The 19,631-nt window shown below is 39.0% G+C and overlaps 1 protein-coding gene across 2 annotated transcripts in view; it reads right to left on the bottom strand.

Annotated features, from left to right (window-relative positions):
- Positions 1-19,631, bottom strand: part of LOC120798844 (xenotropic and polytropic retrovirus receptor 1 homolog) — a 49,584-nt gene that overhangs the window by 10,841 nt on the left and 19,112 nt on the right. For both annotated transcript variants that reach the window (XM_040143583.1, XM_040143582.1), the window contains exons 3-5: positions 7,886-7,987; positions 6,150-6,373; positions 4,227-4,376 (exon numbers count right to left, since the gene is read on the bottom strand). In XM_040143583.1, coding sequence (XP_039999517.1) covers positions 4,227-4,376; positions 6,150-6,373; positions 7,886-7,987 — 476 coding nt within the window. The remainder of the gene's footprint in view (positions 1-4,226; positions 4,377-6,149; positions 6,374-7,885; positions 7,988-19,631) is intronic.

The following is a 19,631-nucleotide window of genomic DNA, read 5'->3' as shown; positions in this document are numbered from 1 at the left end:
AAATTTAAAGAAGTAAATAAAACCCCTGCAGCAAACAGACATTATACATTCTTCATTCTTCATAATGTTAATGCACCATTACTTTTTTTCATGAACTTAAAAAATTGAAAAAAGTTTGGACACCCTATTCAGTCAGCACTTCGTAACGTCACCTTTAGCAGATTTCATAGCCTACAAACACTTTTTGTAGCCACTAAGAGTATTTCTGATCTTTATTGAAGATTTTTTACCCACTCTTCCTGCAGATCACTTCAAGTTCTGAGATATTCTTTGAGCACTACCCAAGGTTTTCATTGATGGTGCGTGGCCCATGCTTAACAGTTGGCAAAGGTGCTCTTTTCATCGTATGCTGCTCCTTTTTTTCTCCAAACACACCTTTGGTGATTGTGGTCAGTGAGCTCAGTTTTTACTTCATCTGCCCACAGCACTTGTTTCCAAAATGACTCTGGCTTATCCAGATGTTGTTTTGCAGACTTCAGACGTTGACTTTTGTGATGAGGTGGCAGGTAACATGTAGACCACGTTTGTGTATCTGTTATGCACAGTGAATAGTACACTACCACTCCTGTGTCAGCTGAACCTTCGTGCAACTCCTCTGCAGTCATATGGGGGTTTGGTTTTACCTTTCTGCCCAGCAGACCAGCAGTTTTAACTGGAAGTTTTCTTGGTCTTCTAGATCTTGTCTTGATTTCCACAGTTCCCCTAAACTACAATTTCTTAATGAAATTTCATTGGAAATTTCAAGCTGGAAGCACTTTGATATTGTTTTATAGCCCCCTCTGCTTTGCAGTAACAGTTAGCATATTCATATTCTCACTCAGTTGCTTAGAGGAGCCTGTGTTTGATGAGTTTTAGCACAAGCTTTGAAGAGTCAGAGACTTTATCAGCACTGGAATTGTCATCAGCTAACAATTCCTGTGCTGATAAAATGACAATTCTTCTCTTACAAGTCCTAACGAGTCAAATAAGGTCTAATGAGTTAATGAAGTTCTGAGACTTTGAAGCTAGAAGGGTGCCCAAACATGGTTTTTGCTCTGATATGCATTATCAGCTGTGAGAACTTATACAGTTAGGGTCCATAAGTATTTGGACAGTGACACAATTTGCGTAATTTTGCCTCTGTACACCACCACAATGGATTTGAAATGAACAAATCAAGATTATGATTGAAGTGTAGACTTTAAGCCTTAATTCAAGGGTTTTAACAAAAATATTGCATTAACCATTTAGGAATTACAGCCATTTTAATACATAGTCCGTCATTTTCAGAGGCTCAAAAGTAATTGGACGATTGACTGACAGTTTCAGTTCCATGGTCAAGTGTGGCCTGTTCCCTCGTTACTCCATTACAAATTAAGCAGGTAAAAGGTCTGGAGTTGATTTCAAGTGTTGAATTTGTATTTGGCAGCTGTTCATGGGAACTTTATATGTGGTCTATAAAGGTGTTCATGCAAGTGAAGGATGCCATCATTAAGCTTAGAAAACAAAACAAACAAAAGTGGACAAATCAACAACATGGTACATTCTTAAGAAGAAGGAATGCACTGGCGATATCAGCAACACCTAAAGGCCTAGAAGACCATGGAAGACAACTAAAGCGGATAATCGCAGAATTCTTTTCTTGGTGAAAAAAAAAACTTCACAACATCCAGTCAGGTCCAGAACACTTTTGATGAGGTAGGCGTATCATTGTCAAAGTCTACAGTCAAGAGACGCCGCCATGAATGTAAATACAGAGGGTTTCCCACATGGTGCAAACCACTGGAAGCAGTGTTATGGCATGGGCACGTATGACTGCCAATGGAACTGGGTCACTGGTGTTTATTGACTTTGTGTGTGCAAATAGAAGTTGCAGGATGAATTCTGAAGTTTATAGGGCTATACTATCTGCTCAAATTCAGTGAAAGTCTGCAAAACTGATAGGACGTTGCTTTACAGTACAGACTGATAATGACTCAAAACATACTGCGAAAGCAACCAAAGAGCTTCTCAAGGCAAAGAAATTGAATATTCTTCAATGGCCATGTCAGTCACCTGAACTCAGCCCATTTGAGCATGCTTTTCACTTACTGTAAACAAAACTCAAGGCAGAAAGACCCACAAACACCTCATTCTACTTAATGAGGTACTGATCAGGTGATCACCTGAACCAAATCTTATTTAACCAGGAAAAGTATAAAAACCACTGCTGTGGTCATTATCCTCTTGCAATAGGACCGGCTGGATGGCAAAAACACTGCTAGTAGTACCTCAAAAGTAATTGGAACCAAAAATAAATATTGACCATGCCAAAAGAACTGTTTTGAGTGAGGAAAAGAAGGGTTAAATTCTGACTTTACTGGCAGAGGGATACAATGAGCGTCTGGTTGCTTTCATCCTTAAAATTTCTAAGACGGCAGTTCATCAGAACAAGGTCAAGCAGCAGACCTTGGGGACAACAAAGCTACAGACCGTCAGAGGGCGAAAATGACTCCACTGACCGGGATGACCATCAACTCATTCAAATGTCAATCAGCAACCGTGGGATGACATCAAGTGACATACAAAAAGAAATGCAAATGGCAGAATGATTCACAAAGGCTCCTAGGGGCAGGGCTCAAGTCATGTAAAGCTAGAAAAAAAGCCCTTCATCAATGAGAAGCAAAGAAGAGCAAGGCTGAGGTTTGCAAAATACCATAAGGATTAGACCATAGAGGACTGGAGTAAGGTCATCTTCTCTGATGAGTCCAATTTTCAGCTTTGCCCAACACCTGGTCGTCTAATAGTTAGACGGAGACGTGGAGAGGCCTAAAAGCCACAGTGTCTCACACCCACTGTGAAATTTGGTGGAGGATCGGTGATGATCTGGAGGTGCTTCAGCAAGGCTGGAACCGGGCAGATGCGTCTTTGCAAAGGACGCATGAATCAAGCCACATTCAAGGTTATCCTGGAAAAAAAATAGCTTCCTTCTGCTCTGACAATGTTCCTTAACTCTGAGGATTGGTTTTTCCAGCAGGACAATGTTCCATGCCACACAGCTAGGTCAATCAAGGTGTGGATGAAGGACAAGGAGATCAAGACCCTGTCATGGCCAGCCCACCTGAACCCCATTGAAAACCTCTGGAATATAATCAAGAGGAAGATGGATGGTCACAAGCCATCAAACAAAGCTGAGCTGCTTGAATTTTTGCGCCAGGAGTGGCATAAAGTCACCCAACAGCAATGTGAAAGACTGGTGGAGAGCATGCCAAGATGCATGAAAGCTGTGATTGAAAATCAGGGTTATTCCACCAAATATTGATTACTGAACTCTTCCTTAGTTAAAACATTAGTATTATGTTGTTTAAAAATGAATATGAACTTGTTTTCTTTGCATTATTTGAGGTCTGAAAACACTGCTCTTTTGTTATTTTGACCATTTGTCATTTTCTGTAAATAAATGCTCTAAAGGAAAATATTTCTATTTGGAATTTGGGAGAAATGTTGTCAGTAGATTATAAAATAAAACAAAAATTTTACTCAAACACATACCTATAAATAGTAAAATCAGAGAAACTGATAATTTTGTAGTGGTCTCTTAATTTTTTCCAGAGCTGTATATTTTTGTTGGTTTGTTCAATTACTTTTGAGCCTATTAAAATGAGGAACTATGTCTAAAAATGGCTCTCTCATTCCTAAACAGTTAACGCAGTATTTTTGTTAAATCCCTTGTTAAAGCTGAAAGTTTACACTTCAATCACATCGTGATTGTTTCATTTCAAATTCATTGTGGTGGTGTACAGAGTCCACCAAATACTTATGCACCCAATTGTATAGACAAGTGTGTGCCTTTTCTCTTGATCATCTTTTGACATGTTTCTACATCTTGATTGGAGTCCACCTGTGGTAAATCCATAATTCTCCATAATTCTTCAATGGAAGAAGTGCGCCAATCAAGGTATAGAAATATCTCAAAGATGATCAAGAGAAATGGGAGGCACCTCAAATAAATTTCAAGTGACATAGTAAAAGGTCCAAATACTGATGTCAATGTGATATTTCAGTGTTTCCTTTTTAGTAAATTTGCAAAAAATTCTAATATTTTGTTGTTGCTTTTTTCATATTGGGTATTAAGTCTAGATTGATGGGTGAATAAATACATTTTTTTTGAATTTAGCATAAGGTTGCAATATAACAAAATGTGAAAAAACTGAAGGGGTCTAAATATTTTACAAATGTACTGTATATCTATACATGGGTGTGTGTACCTCAGTCTCAGAGATGAGCTGTGTGATTTTCTTGCATGTGTAAAATGGAGCCACTTCAACATGGGCCACCCTCCAGTCAGCCCCCCTTGACGTCTCCAAAATCTTATCATGCTTCTTTAGGATCTTCCTGAAACCTGTGAAGTTCAGGTTCTACAGAGACACAGAGGGAGGGAGAGAGAAGGTGTTTATCTAATCAAAGCTGTCAAAACCAGCTGATTGAACACACTAGATGAAAGATGTGAAACTACAAATGAACTAAGTAGGAAAAAGAGCTCTGCATGCTGGAAACAAGCTGGAATCATCTGATGTATTATAAAATTGTTGCAGTGAACATGTTAGCAAACAGTTGTTTATTTGCACATCCAGCAGATGCAGAGCAACATTGCAGTATTATTATGGAGGACCACAAAGTCATGGAAATGGTAATAAACCATTTCATTAATAAATAACTAATTGTACAATTAAAATATCCATTATTTTATTTTTTTCAAACTTAATTCATTAATCTTTAAATAAATTGACTAAATTACAAAGTAATTCATTATTTGATATTTTAATGGGCAATGAAAAGAGGAATTACACAAACAATTTACAAATGAAATATTAATCCATTAATAAATAGTTCAATTTAAAAAGGGGTTTAGTTCAGTAGAGGGGAGAAGAACTGTAAAACTTGATGATAATTCTCTGTGGGTTTGTCACTACAAGTAACACCTTTCATATCATATATAATATTTTGTATACAAACTATGGATCAACAAAGGCAGAAAAAGGGAGGTGGGCATGGAGGATTGATTTACTGCATGTATGGTACTGAGTGAGTGTGTATATAAAACTGCTATCCCAATGCTTTATGCAGGAAAGCCCTGTGCTCTCCTGATTTGACCAGTAGATGGAGCACGAGACAGTGGCAGGTTGTTCAGTTTCCAGAAGTCATGAAGTTCTCTATTGTTGTTTCTGTGTGTACTTACATTTGTTAACCCTCAAGCTGTGACTAAAATCTGATATTTTTGTTTGTGGAACCAAGACAGTGGGGCATTCTTTAATCTAGTGGACACAAATTGCATTTTTGATTCAGTTCAATGTTTAAGACGAAAATAATTATTAAGAGCTCTTCCACTTTGACATGAACAAAACTTTGATAAAAACACAAAATTTGCCAGGAAAATGCTTTTAACAGTATTGAATAATATTTTAGCACTTATTTGGCAATATTTTGACATATAGGACAATGTTTTTGGATTAAGGACAATTTCTCTCAAAAGTGTCAACTTTCCTTTCAGACAGCCCAAAATTGCATGGATCTAACAAGGCCTTTACTGGAACACTCGAATACTTTACAAAAGCTGGAATAGAACAGTTATCCTGTTCTGGACCCTGACTAGTGCAGTTTTATCTCACTTTAATCTCACTTTAAAATCCAAACTTTTTGTGAATACAAGATGGTAACACACCATCTGCATTAGCCTCAAGAAAAAGATAATTACCAAATGTTATCGGCCCTAAAATTCCAAAACTGGTGCATCTCTAAACATAATTATGAATAGTCAAGTTTATATTTTTATATTTTCAAACAGTTGTGCGTGTCAACCTGTCTGCACTGCAAAAATAATTTAATGTTTAATGATTATCAAGTTGTATATATGAACAATAAGACATGTTGTTTTATTCTATTTTTAGTGTGTCAGGGACAACATATGTTGTCCCTGGCAAGGGACATTTGCGTTCTTTGCTAACTCTGGCTCATTTAGAGTTCTTTTTTTTCCCCTCAGTGAACACTGTCCCTGTCAAATAAACTGATAAAATATAATAAACAATAAATAAATGGTCTCCCTGGGGAAACTGGAAAATTGAGTCAAGCTGGGACAATTTGTCCCTTGAGTTTCTTTGGGTGCATATTAAGATGGTTGTGTGAATATCCACCTGATAGTTCTGCAGCAGTATGAGGCTGAGGTAGAACTCGGAGAAGGCCAGCTGCAGGTCCTTTATGTTTCTGTGTTTACATCGTTCCTGCTGCGACAGGGCAAACACCGTCTTCCTCCTCCTCAGGCCCCGCCCGTTAGCCGAGCTCTCTCTCTGGGCATCCAACGAGGACTGCAGCTCATTTTGCAGCGTGGCGAATCGTCGCTGAGCCTCAGCAAGCTTTTCTGAAGGAAGAGCCGGAAACAGAGGAAATTGATTTTAAAGATAGAAAGGATAATAGCCACAAAACTTAGTTTCTCTTCTTTTTTTATATATTAGTTTTTGGTATTTTTTGCCTTTAATAGACAGTGATTAGTGACAAGGTGGACAGGAAACATGGGGGAGAGAAAGAAAGGGTATGACATGCAACAAAGATACATGGTTAGATTTGAACCAAGGATTTTGTGGTTATGTGGCATGCGCTGTAACCATTTGGCCACTAGAGTTCTCTGCAAAACACAGTTTGTAGCTCTCAAGTACGCTCACCGAGCACTTTATTAGGAACACCATACTATTAGTGGGTAGGGCCACCCTTTGATCTCAAATCAGCCTGAGAGTTCTTTGTGGTCTGGATACCACAAGATGTTGCAAACATTCCTTTGAGATTCGGGTCCATGTTGACATCATGGTATACATAATTTCTGCAGAATTGTCAGCTGCACATTCATGCTGCCAATCTCCTGTTCTACCACATCCCAAAGTGTTTTATTGGATTCAAACCTGCTGACTGGAGAAGCAGCTGAAGTACACTGAACTCATTTGTCATGTTGTTGAAACCAGTTTGAGATACATTTTGCTTTGTGACATAACGCATTATCATGCTGGAAAGTAGCCAGTAGAAGATGGGTAAATTGTGGCCATAATGGAATGCATAGGGTAAGCAACAATACTCAGAGAGGCTTGGGCATTCAAACCATGATTGGTTGGTATTAAGGGGCCCAAAGTGTGACAAACTTTCCCCACACCACCAGCCTGGACTGTTGACACAATGCAGGTTGGGTCCATGGATTCATGCTGTTGGCATTAAATCTGACCCTAACATCTGCGTGCCTCAGCAGAAATCCAGATTCTTCAGACCAGACTACGTTTTTTCCAGTTTTCAGTTGTCCAGTTTGGTGAGCCTGTGTCCACTGCAGCTTCAGATTTCTGTTCTTGGCTGACAGGAGTGGAACCCAATGTTGTCTTCTGCTGTTGTAGCCCATCCGCCTCAAGGTTGGACATGTTGTGCATTCTGAGATGCTTTTCTGCTAACCAAGGTTGTAAAGAATGGTTATCTGACTTAACCACAGCCTTTCTGTCAGCTCCAATCAGTCTGACCATTTTCCTCTGATCTCTCTCATCAACAAGGCATTTATGTCCACAGAACTGCCGCTCACTGGACGTTTTTTGTTCTGGAACCATTCTGAGTAAACTCAAGAGATTGTTGTGCGTGAAAATCCCAAGAGATTAGCAGTTCCAGAAATTTTCAACACCAACAATCCTGCCACAGTTAAAGTCACAAAGATTAGATTTTTGTATTCTAATATTTGATGTCAACATAAACCAAAGGTCCTCACCTGTATCTGCATGATTTTTTGCACTGCTGCCACATGATTGGATAATTGCATGAATAAGCAAGTGTACAGGTGTTCCTAATAAAGTGCTCAGTGAGTGTATATGTCTGTATATAGAGCAGTGGTATTAGTTGTAGTCATTACCAGAGTAGAAGGTGTTGATCTTGGCCAGTTCTTTTTCACATGTCTGGAAGAACTTCTCCTCAAACTTGGCATAGTACCTCTTGACTGTATCCTCGTCTGTGACTGCAAGAAGAGACGAGTGGTTAGATTAGTGAACCTTCAAAAGCAGTGACGACTATCTATCACAGATTAAAACTTAATGGACCTGAATGTAGATGGGAAATGAGCAGGTGGGCAGAAAGGGAAAGTGAACAGAAGACAACAAAGGCAGAAAAAGTGAGGTGGGCATGGAGGATTGATTTACTGCATGTATGGTTCTGAGTGAGTGTGTATATAAAACTGCTATCCCAATGCTTTATGCAGGAAAGCCCTGTGCTCTCCTGATTTGACCAGTAGATGGAGCACGAGACAGTGGCAGGTTGTTCAGTTTCCAGAAGTCATGAAGTTCTCTATTGTTGTTTCTGTGTGTACTTACATTTGTTAACCCTCAAGCTGTGACTAAAATCTGATATTTTTGTTTGTGGAACCAAGACAGTGGGGCATTCTTTAATCTAGTGGACACAAATTGCATTTTTGATTCAGTTCAATGTTTAAGACGAAAATAATTATTAAGAGCTCTTCCACTTTGACATGAACAAAACATTTGATAAAAACACTAAATTTGCGAAGAAAATGCTTTTAACAGTATTGAATAATATTTTAGCACTTATTTGGCAATATTTTGACATATAGGACAATGTTTTTGGATTAAGGACAATTTCTCTCAAAAGTGTCAACTTTCCTTTCAGACAGCCCAAAATTGCATGGATCTAACAAGGCCTTTACTGGGACACTCGAATACTTTACAAAAGCTGGAATAGAACAGTTATCCTGTTCTGGACCCTGAGGAAGAGACAGCAGCACAGTAACATGCCTTCTTTAATGCTTCTTCAGTTACAGAAAGCCATTCTCACCAGATCCCTCTCTTGTCTGTCAATCAAAAAATCTTAAATCTCAAATACATTTTGATAAGACAAAACAAATAAGACAAGTTAAAGTCAGAAACCAATCTTTTGAAAATTGCAGAGGATCAAGTTTTCCACCAAAATTTATGATGTGTTTTCAAAAACATTCATGACAACTGATGTGACATCGACTCGCCTGTTGTTTTCTAGAATTATTTTGAGTTATATATATTTACTTGTATTCCAAATTGCATGGTAAAAGCTTTAACTCCTTTCCCTCCCACTGAGTCAGATGCTTTTTTACTCTACCAGAACAGAGTCCTGTAATTTTCATCATTTTTGATCTCAACTATGTAAGAACTCACACTGGGACAGATTCTGTCGAACTTTAATTGAATAGTGGATATGGAGAACCTGTGTGTCTTACCACTAACTTGTACCCACTGTCACATCAGCAAAACGAAACAGACAGACAGAGCAGGTGGTTTTGAGTCAGGCTATGCAGACTCAGTGATTCACTGTGTTTCAGACTGGCTTCTTTTAGACAAGACACCAAATTAACTAAATTGGAGTGTCCCAACCTTTCCCTCCCTCCCTCCCTCCCTCTCACCAGCACACAAACACACAAACAGCCAACCACAGTCAGACTACTGTAATCCCCTTATCCCTTTTTGGCCTTATTCTGCTCTTTTCTTTCTGTGTCTCAGCTCATGTTATCATGATTATCATCATTATTATCATTATGACATGTCTGTCTCTCAGTAATAGGCTATACTTTCCATTTAAAAACTGAATTTCAGCAAAACCCGGCTTTACTCTCACACAGTTACACACATTCAAACTTTGAAGCTACCCAATACAGAGCTGTGTTCTACAATCACAGCTCTGTTTCTTGCTCAAAGGCACTTAAACAGTAGTTAGACAAGGACATTGTCCACTATTAAAGGAGAAGGGGTGGTTTTATTTGTCCAGGTTTTCAGATAGCTCTCTCTAAGATTTCTGCATCCACCTCCATACAATGGACATGCATGGAATCCCATCCCATGCCACAACAACCAAGAGACAAATTAAAAACACTATACAGAGTAGGGCTGGGCCATTAATTAAAAGTAACCACAAGTGACATTATGACTCTCTAACCAACCTAATTTTAGTCATGTCAATATTCAATAAATTAATTCCTTCATACTTTATATGCTGTCACCTACCCTTAAGTACAGCAAAGAATCCAACTCTGCGGATCTGGATACACAAGCAGTCAGAGTTTTCTGTGTGTGTTAATTTCATAAGTTGAGTCGGCATTGTTCCACTCAGCGGTTTTCAGCAACGTAGTTAACCCCATGTGTCCAGCCAGATAGACAAAATGACTGAAATGCTGGAGAAATGCAGACGAAAGAGCTGGTACACAAAAAAGATGTCATATCGGTTGTTTGCGCACACTTTAGTTTCAGTTATCACAATACAGCACAAAACAAAGGTAAGGTAAATACTGTCAGAAAATGGTTGAGTATAATCACAGCTTCTACAAAAGAATTCAGTGAGATATATGTGTGGCGAGTGTGCTGGATGGAGAGAGATCAGGTAAACAGGTAATCTGGACATCAGGTTAGCAGCAAACAGTGAATGTTCAGTATGACCTACAGTTTGTTAAAAAATAAATGTTAGGACTCCTCAAGAGCTGAGCAGAGTTCCTGAGTTGTGTTTACTAGCAGCCTTGATGTCAGTCACAACTCAGACCTGGAGAAGTAAGTGAGCCTCCCATGAGCTCCCCAACCACAGTCTGAAGTCTGAAGCATGTTGTTCCACATGTTTTTTTTTTGTTTTTTTAAATGTCACTCATTACCCTGAAGCATATATTGCTACTGGAGTGTTATTCAAATCAATATATAATATCCATTATTTTCATAGTCACTACAAATGTGAAATATAGCACATTATAGTAGCATCAAAGACTGAAAAGACTTCTTAGCTACTGAATATTTTAAAATAAATATAAATGTTACTCAATCATAATCCATATTGAACTGTTTATTTTTAGTTTATTTTTCAGCTGTTAAGAGAAATTCCAACAAGTATAAGTCACAGTCTTGGTTGAAGTTATTGGCACCCCTGAATTTTAAGTACAGAATTTAAAATATCTTAAGAAATAAATGTAAATGAACCAATATTGTATAATCAAAACATTTTAATAAAATGTCCAAGGTTACTGAACAAAAGAAAACAAAATAGGTAAAACTTGCATAATAGTGAAAAATACACACACAAAATGTAACCAAGAAACAATTATTGGCACTCTTCACTAATATTTGGTTGCAGAACCATTGGCAACAATGACAGCCTCTAAACGTTTCTTGTAGCCATCTAGAAGCTTCTTGCACCTGTCTGCTGGTAGTTTCTATCACTCTGTCATTGCTATGCTTTCAACCTATTTTATGTTTACAGTAGTCCTTTTTGCAATGGCAGATTTCAGCTCTCTCCAAAAGTTTTTAATTGGATATAGGTCTGGACTCATTGCTGGCCAATTTAACAGTCCGTATTTTCCTTTGCAACCATTCTTTTGTCCTGCTGAGAGACCCCAGACCGTTGCCTCAAACCTAATTTCCTTCCACTGGGTAACACATTTCTCCCTAAAATGCCCTGGTAATCTTCTGATTTCATCATTCCTTTGATACATTCAATGTCTCCAGTACCAGAGGCAGCAAAGCAGCAGACAGCACGATAGAACTTCCACCATGTTTTACAGTAGGTAGGGTGTTCTTATCCTTATGGGCTTCATTTCGTTGCCTATAAATAAACTGAAGAGCTGCTTTCCCCAAGAGCTCTACTTTGATTTCATTTGTATATAGGAGATTATCCCAGAAAGACTGTGGCTTATCTATGAAGGTTTTTGTAAACATTAGTCTTGCCTTTTTGTGCCTTTCTTTCAATAGTGGTGTCCTCCTTGGCCTTCACCCAGGGACCTTGGTTAAGTGTGCACCATATGGTACAGGCTGAAACCACCACTCCAGATTACTCCAGGTTAGCTTTTTAGATGTCTTGTGTGGTGTTTTTTCCACAATCTGCATCAACCTACAGAGATTTCTCTCACTGAGTTTCTTCTTAGCACCACATCTTAGAAGTGCCTAACAGTTTTATGACTGTGAAACTTCTGGATAACATTTAAAACTTGAAACAGGGATTTCAATATGTTTGGCAACTGCCTTGTAGCCTTTAGAGTTGTTGTTTTTTGATAATAGCATTTCTGATGCTCCCAGACAGATCTCTTGTCTTTGCTGTTGTGAAAAAGAAACTGGAAACAATCAGCCCCTTTTAATGCAGTAACCATCATTCATTGGTTGATTCAGGTCATGTGAACACTGAAAATTAAGCACAGGTGAGTCTTTTTATTTATGTATTTTTTATTTCACTACATGAAAGATTTTTGTTGTTGTTCAGTAACTTTGGATGTTTTATTAAATATTCTGATTACACTAAATTGGTTAATTTGCATTTATTTATGAAGATATTATAAATTCTGTAACTAAAATCATTTCAGCCAGGACTGTAATAAATGGACTGCACTTATATAGCGCTTTTCTTGTCTTATTGACCACTCAAAAGCGCTTTATACTACATTTCACATTCACCCATTCGCACAGCGATTTTCTATACATACAGCACTTTCTACACATACATTCACACACTCACACACCGAATGATACATTGGGATTCAGTACCTTGCCCAAGGACACCGGGGGTCAAACCACCGACCCTCCGGTTAGTGCATGACCCGCTCTACCTCCTGAGCCACAGCCGTGCCTCTTCCAGCACCAAGGTATCTTTAATCTCACTCCAACTGACATTTTTCTAAACATATGATTCACATATTAGACTCAAACACCATTCAGAATCATAATCAGAATCAGCTTTCCTAGCCAAATATGTTTGTGCATACAAGGAATGGTCTCCAATGGATCTCAATGTCAGGGCTCCAGACTGCAAACATTTTCTCAGTGTGCCCAAGGCAATTAAACACAGCATATAATAAAATCTAGAGTAGATGTACAAACATACATGCTGCTTTCATGCTTTTTTTGATAACATTTTGTTATGCTTTTTTTTTAGAATTATATAGTAGAAGATGACCTATTTTGTAAGCTATTGCTCATGGCAGAGAAACTTAATTTTCAAATTAAAATATTTTGCAAATATCAAGTCTCAAGTCACTGTCAATCTTTACATCAGTGCAAAACTAGGGTATGCAAAATAAGACAACTATTCATCAGTATGCAAGGTCATTGATTAATAGCATGCTGTACCAAAAAAAAAGGGTGCAACCAAGTCATATGCTGGTGCGACCAGTGTTACCAGTGGAAAACTTAGTCTGGAACCCTGCTCAGTGTATTTACACACAGTACACAACACCTATTACAATTACCAGAGACAAACACGTGCATACAGCAAAAACGAGGACAACAAAGCTGCGAGATGATAAACTAGAACTAACGCCTCACAACTGTATGCATCCGCCAACCAGTCAAGTTGCAGTATACATCCATGCCTGTCCAGACTCATAATATATGTAGTGAAGACTTTCTAACTCGAGAGCACAAAAGATCTATACAATAACCATAGTTTCAAGGTGGGTACCCAAGATTAGTGTCACCAATTCAGTATAGAACCACATGTGAACTATGATCAAAATCTGCCCTTCTGTTCCTAAATTATGGCACTGAATAATGGCCAAAAGAGTGTTTTTGCAGAACATTATGATGTCACAGTGAAGTTGACCTTTGACCTTTTGGATAAAAAAAGAGTCATAATTTCATCATTAGAAATTTGTGAGAACATTTATCATCTTTAAGTGTATGAATTCTTGAGTTATGGCCAAACACTTGTTTTGTGAGGTCAAAGTGACCTTGACCTTTGGCCTTTGACAACGAGAATCAATTCATTCTTGAGACCAAGTGAATGTTTGTGCAAAATTTGAAGAAATTTCCTCAAGGCGTTCTTAACATATCGTGTTCACGAGATTTGGATGGACGGACAAACCAAAAACATAATGCCTCCAGCCATGGCTGTTGACAGCGCAGAGGCAAAATAAACATAAACATAGGAGTATTATGTACAATCCAGTAGGGGGAAAAAAGCAACAACAATGGAAACAACAGTGTCTTTATACAAGTCAACCAGTAGGAAACAGGTGGTGCAAGGTGTGGGAGAGTGCAAGGACTGCTGAAATAAATATTAAGTCGGTAGTATAATAAGTTACTTTATATACATACAGTATGTATGGTTATGTACAGTATGTGCATGTATACACATCTTTTTACGGTATATACAGCCTGCTTCTATTTATATTTAAAAAGTGATGGATTCTATATACAGCTACATACATTGTGAATTTAAAACTAACATAAATATAATTTGTAGGTAAGTGGATGTTTTAGTATTACAGGGTTATTTCACAGGAATTGTTCCTGATATTACATGACTCATTAACTGTCCGTTAATGGCGATGGCATATGTCAGATGAGGCCGATGACCGTTGTGTCGCCTGCAAATTTTAGAGTTAACAATCAGGTCTCCTTAGGTGCAGTCGTCAGTGTAGAGTAAGAAGAGCAGTGACAACAACACGCATCCCTGGGGTCGACCGTGCTGACTGGGTACTAGATGTGATCTTGCCCAGTCTAACCTGCTGCTTCCTGCCTGTCAGGAAGTTGGTGATTCAATGACGTGTGAAGACGGGCACAGTGAGCTACGTGACTTTGGTGAGGAGGATTTCTGAGATGATGGTGTTGAAAGCCAAGCTGAAGTCTACAAACAGGATCCTTGCTTATGTTCCCGGGGAGTCGAGGTAATGCAGGATGTAGGGCAGTCCCATGCTGCATCATACACTGATCTGTTTGCCCGGTAGTGGGTCCAGCAGGGGGCCTGTGTTGTCCTTTAGTTGGGTCAGAACCAGTGTCTCGGGGACTTCATGACTCCAGACGTCAGGGCAACAGTCCCATTAAGTCCCGCGATGGAAGGTTTCTTGGGGGAATGTGATGATTGTTGAGAAGCAGGAGGGGACTCACACAGAGCTATTGAAGACCTGAGTAAAGATGGGGTCAGTGCAGACTTTCAGACAGGAAGGTGACACACTGTCTGGGCCTGGTGCCTTCCTGATCTTCTGTCTCTGAAAAAACCAACACAATCTCTTCACAGGTGGGAAGTGATTGGGAAGGGTCAACTTGATTGTAGGAGATGCAAATGGTTGTGTTATATCTGTAGCCCCTTTCACTCTGGACAAACAAAACTGGGTCAAAACCTAGTATACAGCTGGACCGCCCTTTATCGGTTTCCTTCTCTTCTACTCTCTGTGCTCACATATACAGCAATATAATATAGCCAAATTCCCAATAAAGCTGTTTTCATTTACATGATTTTCTGTGAAGAAGTTTGAAATAGTAACTGTAAACCAGCAGTCACTTCCATGAATGAGACGCATAGAGAGGAGTGCCTGAGTATGGAAAGCCTGACCTTGGACTGTGCAGGGCAATATTGTTGGCTGTCTCCTATGGAGAGAAGCTAAGGTTTGCTATTTGAAAGGCCAAAAAGTCATTAGATTTGTCGCTATGTGCTTTTGTGAAAAAAAGTCAATAAAGGGGTCTGAAAAGTTGGTAAATCTAGCAACAAAGGCACTAATTTAGTAACACTTCCTATAAATGCCCCCAAATGACATATTAGAAACTGTTCAAGCCAATTCATTTTGGCAGAGCAAGGGCCAGTGGGGAATTCCAAAAGCCAGCCAGTCAGCCCATAGTGTAATTTTAGCACTCAGTCACACGGCATTTGGCTTACTGATGGTGTAACTTCATCACTCACTCACTCAGTCATAGACATTCACGTTTTTAGGGCTGGCGCCACTGTGGTGATCCAGACAAAAACTCACTAACATCTGGTTTTTGTCTTCAGTGAGATAGGAATGAATGCCAGTTGTACCCTAAGTCAAATGATTCCACGGGTATTTATCCGCTCCAGTGCCAAGTGGCAGTGATGACAACATGACACCCAGGTGGACACGCAAATTTTCAGCCCTTTTCCGTTGCGATGCTAAGACACTTGTCAAAGTTCCAGATGTTGGCGTGTAAATAGCCAGGAACATTTATTGTTTTTTAGTCTAAGGGAACAACATGTAATGGTGATTTTGTTCTTCATATGCAAAATCTCAATATGCAACAGTGGCAAGGTGAGAATAAGTAAGTTAACACTGTAACAGTCACTGGCCTCCATGCTCCTTTCTACTGTTTACTAACCCTGTTTTCTGGCACATTTGTGACATCGAATGTGACACACCGGGGGGGAGAGAGAAAAAAAAAAAAAAAAAAACTTGTCTATTGGCAATAGGAAAGCAGTCAATCACCCTTTTTAGTGGGTTTACCCACGTTTAAAAAAACCTTCACAGGCACAGTACTTTTGGTGTATGGGATTGGGAGGTCAGGGTTGTGAATGGGGGTTTAATCAAACCTACAGTTAAACACACACAGATCGTCAGTCAGTTGATGGTTCTCCACAGTGTGGGGGGATGGTATCCTGTAGCTGGTGATGTCATGCAGGCCTCTCCACACTGACACAGGGAAGTTAGCAAAGATCCTGTTTTTCAGCTTTTCAGTGTCGTTGCTCTTTAATCCCTTTCATACTGGTCAAAAAACCCACTAACATCCACTGGCATCTGGCTTTTGTCTTCAGTGGGAAAGGGTACAAATTGACATTCATTCTTTTTTTTAACCAGGTTTACCTGCTTTTAAAAAACCTGCATATATGCACTAATTTTGGTCTAAAAAGGGTATTTGCTACTCTGAACTCCTTGGTCAGTGTGTTTTTGGCCTGGTTGTGCAGGATGCTGTCCCCACTTCTGTAGGCCTCCTCCTTGGCCTAACAGAGCTGCCTGAGTATAGCTGTAAACCAGGGCTTGCTGTTGTTGAAAGTGGAAAAAGTCTCAGTGAGCACACAAAAACTGAAGTATGATGTCACATTGCCAGTGAGTTCATCCAGGTCTGTAGTTGCAGCCTCAGAAACACTCCAATCAGTGCAGTCACAGCAGGCCTGTAGTTCCAACTATGCCTCATTGGTTCACCTCCTGAAAGTCTTGACCACAGGCTTTGTAGATTTTAGTTTCTGCTTGTAAGTCGGGAGATCAAAGAGTCTCAAAACTGCACGAGGAACAGAGCAATAGGCATATTTTAATATGGTATAGCAGTGGTCCAGTGTGTTTTTACCCCTGGTGGGACATTTAATATGTTTTCTTTATGTTGGCAGTTTGTGGCTGAGGTTTTCTCTGTTAAGTCCCCTCAAATAATCAGAAGGGACCCTGGATGTTTATGTTTCTTGCTGGTTATCTGATCAACCAGGTGCTGTGATTCCTTACTAATACCGGCCTGAGGTGGAATGTACAGTAAATGCAGACGGACACAGTGATGCAGGTTCAACCAGTGCTGGACAGGGTGCACACCACTGGTCAAATAAGCAAAGAGAAAGCCTGCAGAGATGCTTTCCTGTTGGGAAAACTGAAACATTATTTGATAATTATATAAAGATCAATTTTGTTGTTTAATAGTTATTTATTGTTTAGCAGTTGCAGATTCAAGCCTTAATGAATGGTGACAACAAGGAATTAGCCTATGACAATTATGAGCCTTCCATTACAGGGTAATGGAAAACCAGGGTTCACTTTGTCACTTTGTCTTTGACTCTATCACAGGATCATTTATACATGTCTTTAACTTCAAATATCTTTCAGTGAAATCCAAAATGTATTTGCTATGATTCTACTATGTAATACTTTGTGTCAAAATCAAGTTAGGTTTTAGCACAGTTGCAGAGCAACCAATCTACAGGGATGAATTGATCATTTTGATGTCTTTGTTCTCATCGTTTAACAGTAGCCTGGTTGGAAAGCTTGCTGAAAATCCTCTTTATACTGTACATTATTTTGTTATACTTTTGCACATTTTCTCTACTACACCAAAACCCAGTAAAGGAGACTTAGTCTGCAGCTTATTTTTAAAACAAATACCACTGACATTAAATGATCATAACCTCGTGTTTAATTGAAAACTGTCCTCCTTCAGCTTCTGTTAGAGCAGTTTTTGCACAAAATCTGCAGGAATTTTCAATTAGTTTTTGTGGTCAATCTGTCTTTCAGTTCTTTTGCAAGCAATCGCTAATGCTGTATCAGCTGCTGTGTTCAACAGAATTTTGTAACTTCAGTTTCAAGCAAAGTTCAGTCACATGGAGAGGGAGAGACAAAGACAGAGAGAGAGTAATGACAGTAATGGAAACAGAGTGAGCAAAAGAAAAAGAAACAGATCATGAGGGAGACCATAGTACAAGGTTGAGGGATAAGTGGAATGATAGATGGTTAGTGGGACTGAATTAACAAGCCTCCCTTTCCATGTGAAGCAATAATAACTAACATCTCTAAAATCTGCCTGTCTCAAATTCCTTTGTCAGTTAAATCAGTGTGTTTGTTTATGTACATTTGTGATATTTCAAGATGTTAGAGCCATGTAACTTTGAGACTTTGTACATTGTTTGCAAATAATTTTGGCTGATCAAAGTGCACTTGTGCTGTTTGCCAAAAAGGTTTTCATTATACTTCACTGTTAGACGTTAAAGCAGGAAACTCAAGTGCCTTCCAAATGCAGAACTAGTTTCATAATTGTGGAATCAGGCTATACAGCTAATAATTCACTGTAAAAGTTACACCAATTCACTGGCTTTGAAGAGGAAGTCTATTATTTTGTTAAAGAAGCCAATTTCTTGGGGAGAACAGGTGTTTTCAGGCTACTGTATATATCATGAAACATTTTATTAGCTGTTACTATTGTCAGCTTTACCTGAGTCGAAGACAAGTCATAGAATAATTCTTAAAATAAACTGAAATAAAGGGGAAAAAACGAAACAAAATGACTGTCAGTGAGACAGTTGGGTGGATTTATTCATTAGTCAGAATATGAGAATGGAACAGCCTGTGAATCACACCATCACAGTCAGTAACAGTATGTGACTACAGACTTCTGTATATAACACAGAACCATATATAGGGATAGTGTCAGACACATAGGCCAGTCAGTCAATGAGCCATACAACACATTAAAATGCACACACTAAAAAATAAAAAAAGCGCATAACCCACCATTTTACTATTAAAGAAAAACATCAGAGCTTTCTTTTCAACAACACTGACACCATGTCTGCACAAGAGATGCAGCAGCAGCAGCTTCAGTGCTCCATCTGTGTCTACACAGAATGCTATCAGGTACAGTATTGGGTATAGGTAACCTGTGTTTTGCCAGATGCCAGAGCCCAACAAACACGTGGCCTCTGCAGACAGCTATACTGATTAAAATAGAAGCATATCTGTTCTGTCAGGGGCGTGTGAGACGGACAACTGTAATATGCAGCTGAAATGCCTCCTATGTGTAGACACACTGTAAGAGTCTACAGGCATGCTAGCAGCTATGATGCTGCTCTTTGCTACAGTAGGGGCAGTGCTTTGAACTAAATCTTAACATCAGCATGTTAACAGAATTGTCAATTCACAATGACAATGCTCATGTCCTTATGTTTATCGTAATGTGTTAGCATTCTACCATTTACTAATTAGCACTGAACCCAGAGCACAACTGAGGTTAATGGGAATGCAATTTGTTCTGCAATTATTTGTCATCAAAGCTTTGGACAAACTGAAACTTCAACTTGATGATGGCGGTAGATGAAAAGTCTGAGGATCACAAAAGTTATTAACATTTATCCTGAGGGGAAAATACTGTAAATGCGTATACCAAATTTAACTGCAA

Source organism: Xiphias gladius, chromosome 14 (assembly GCF_016859285.1).
Source record: "Xiphias gladius isolate SHS-SW01 ecotype Sanya breed wild chromosome 14, ASM1685928v1, whole genome shotgun sequence".
Taxonomy (NCBI): Eukaryota; Metazoa; Chordata; class Actinopteri; order Istiophoriformes; family Xiphiidae; genus Xiphias; species Xiphias gladius.
This window is presented reverse-complemented; position numbering and strand designations above follow the sequence as displayed.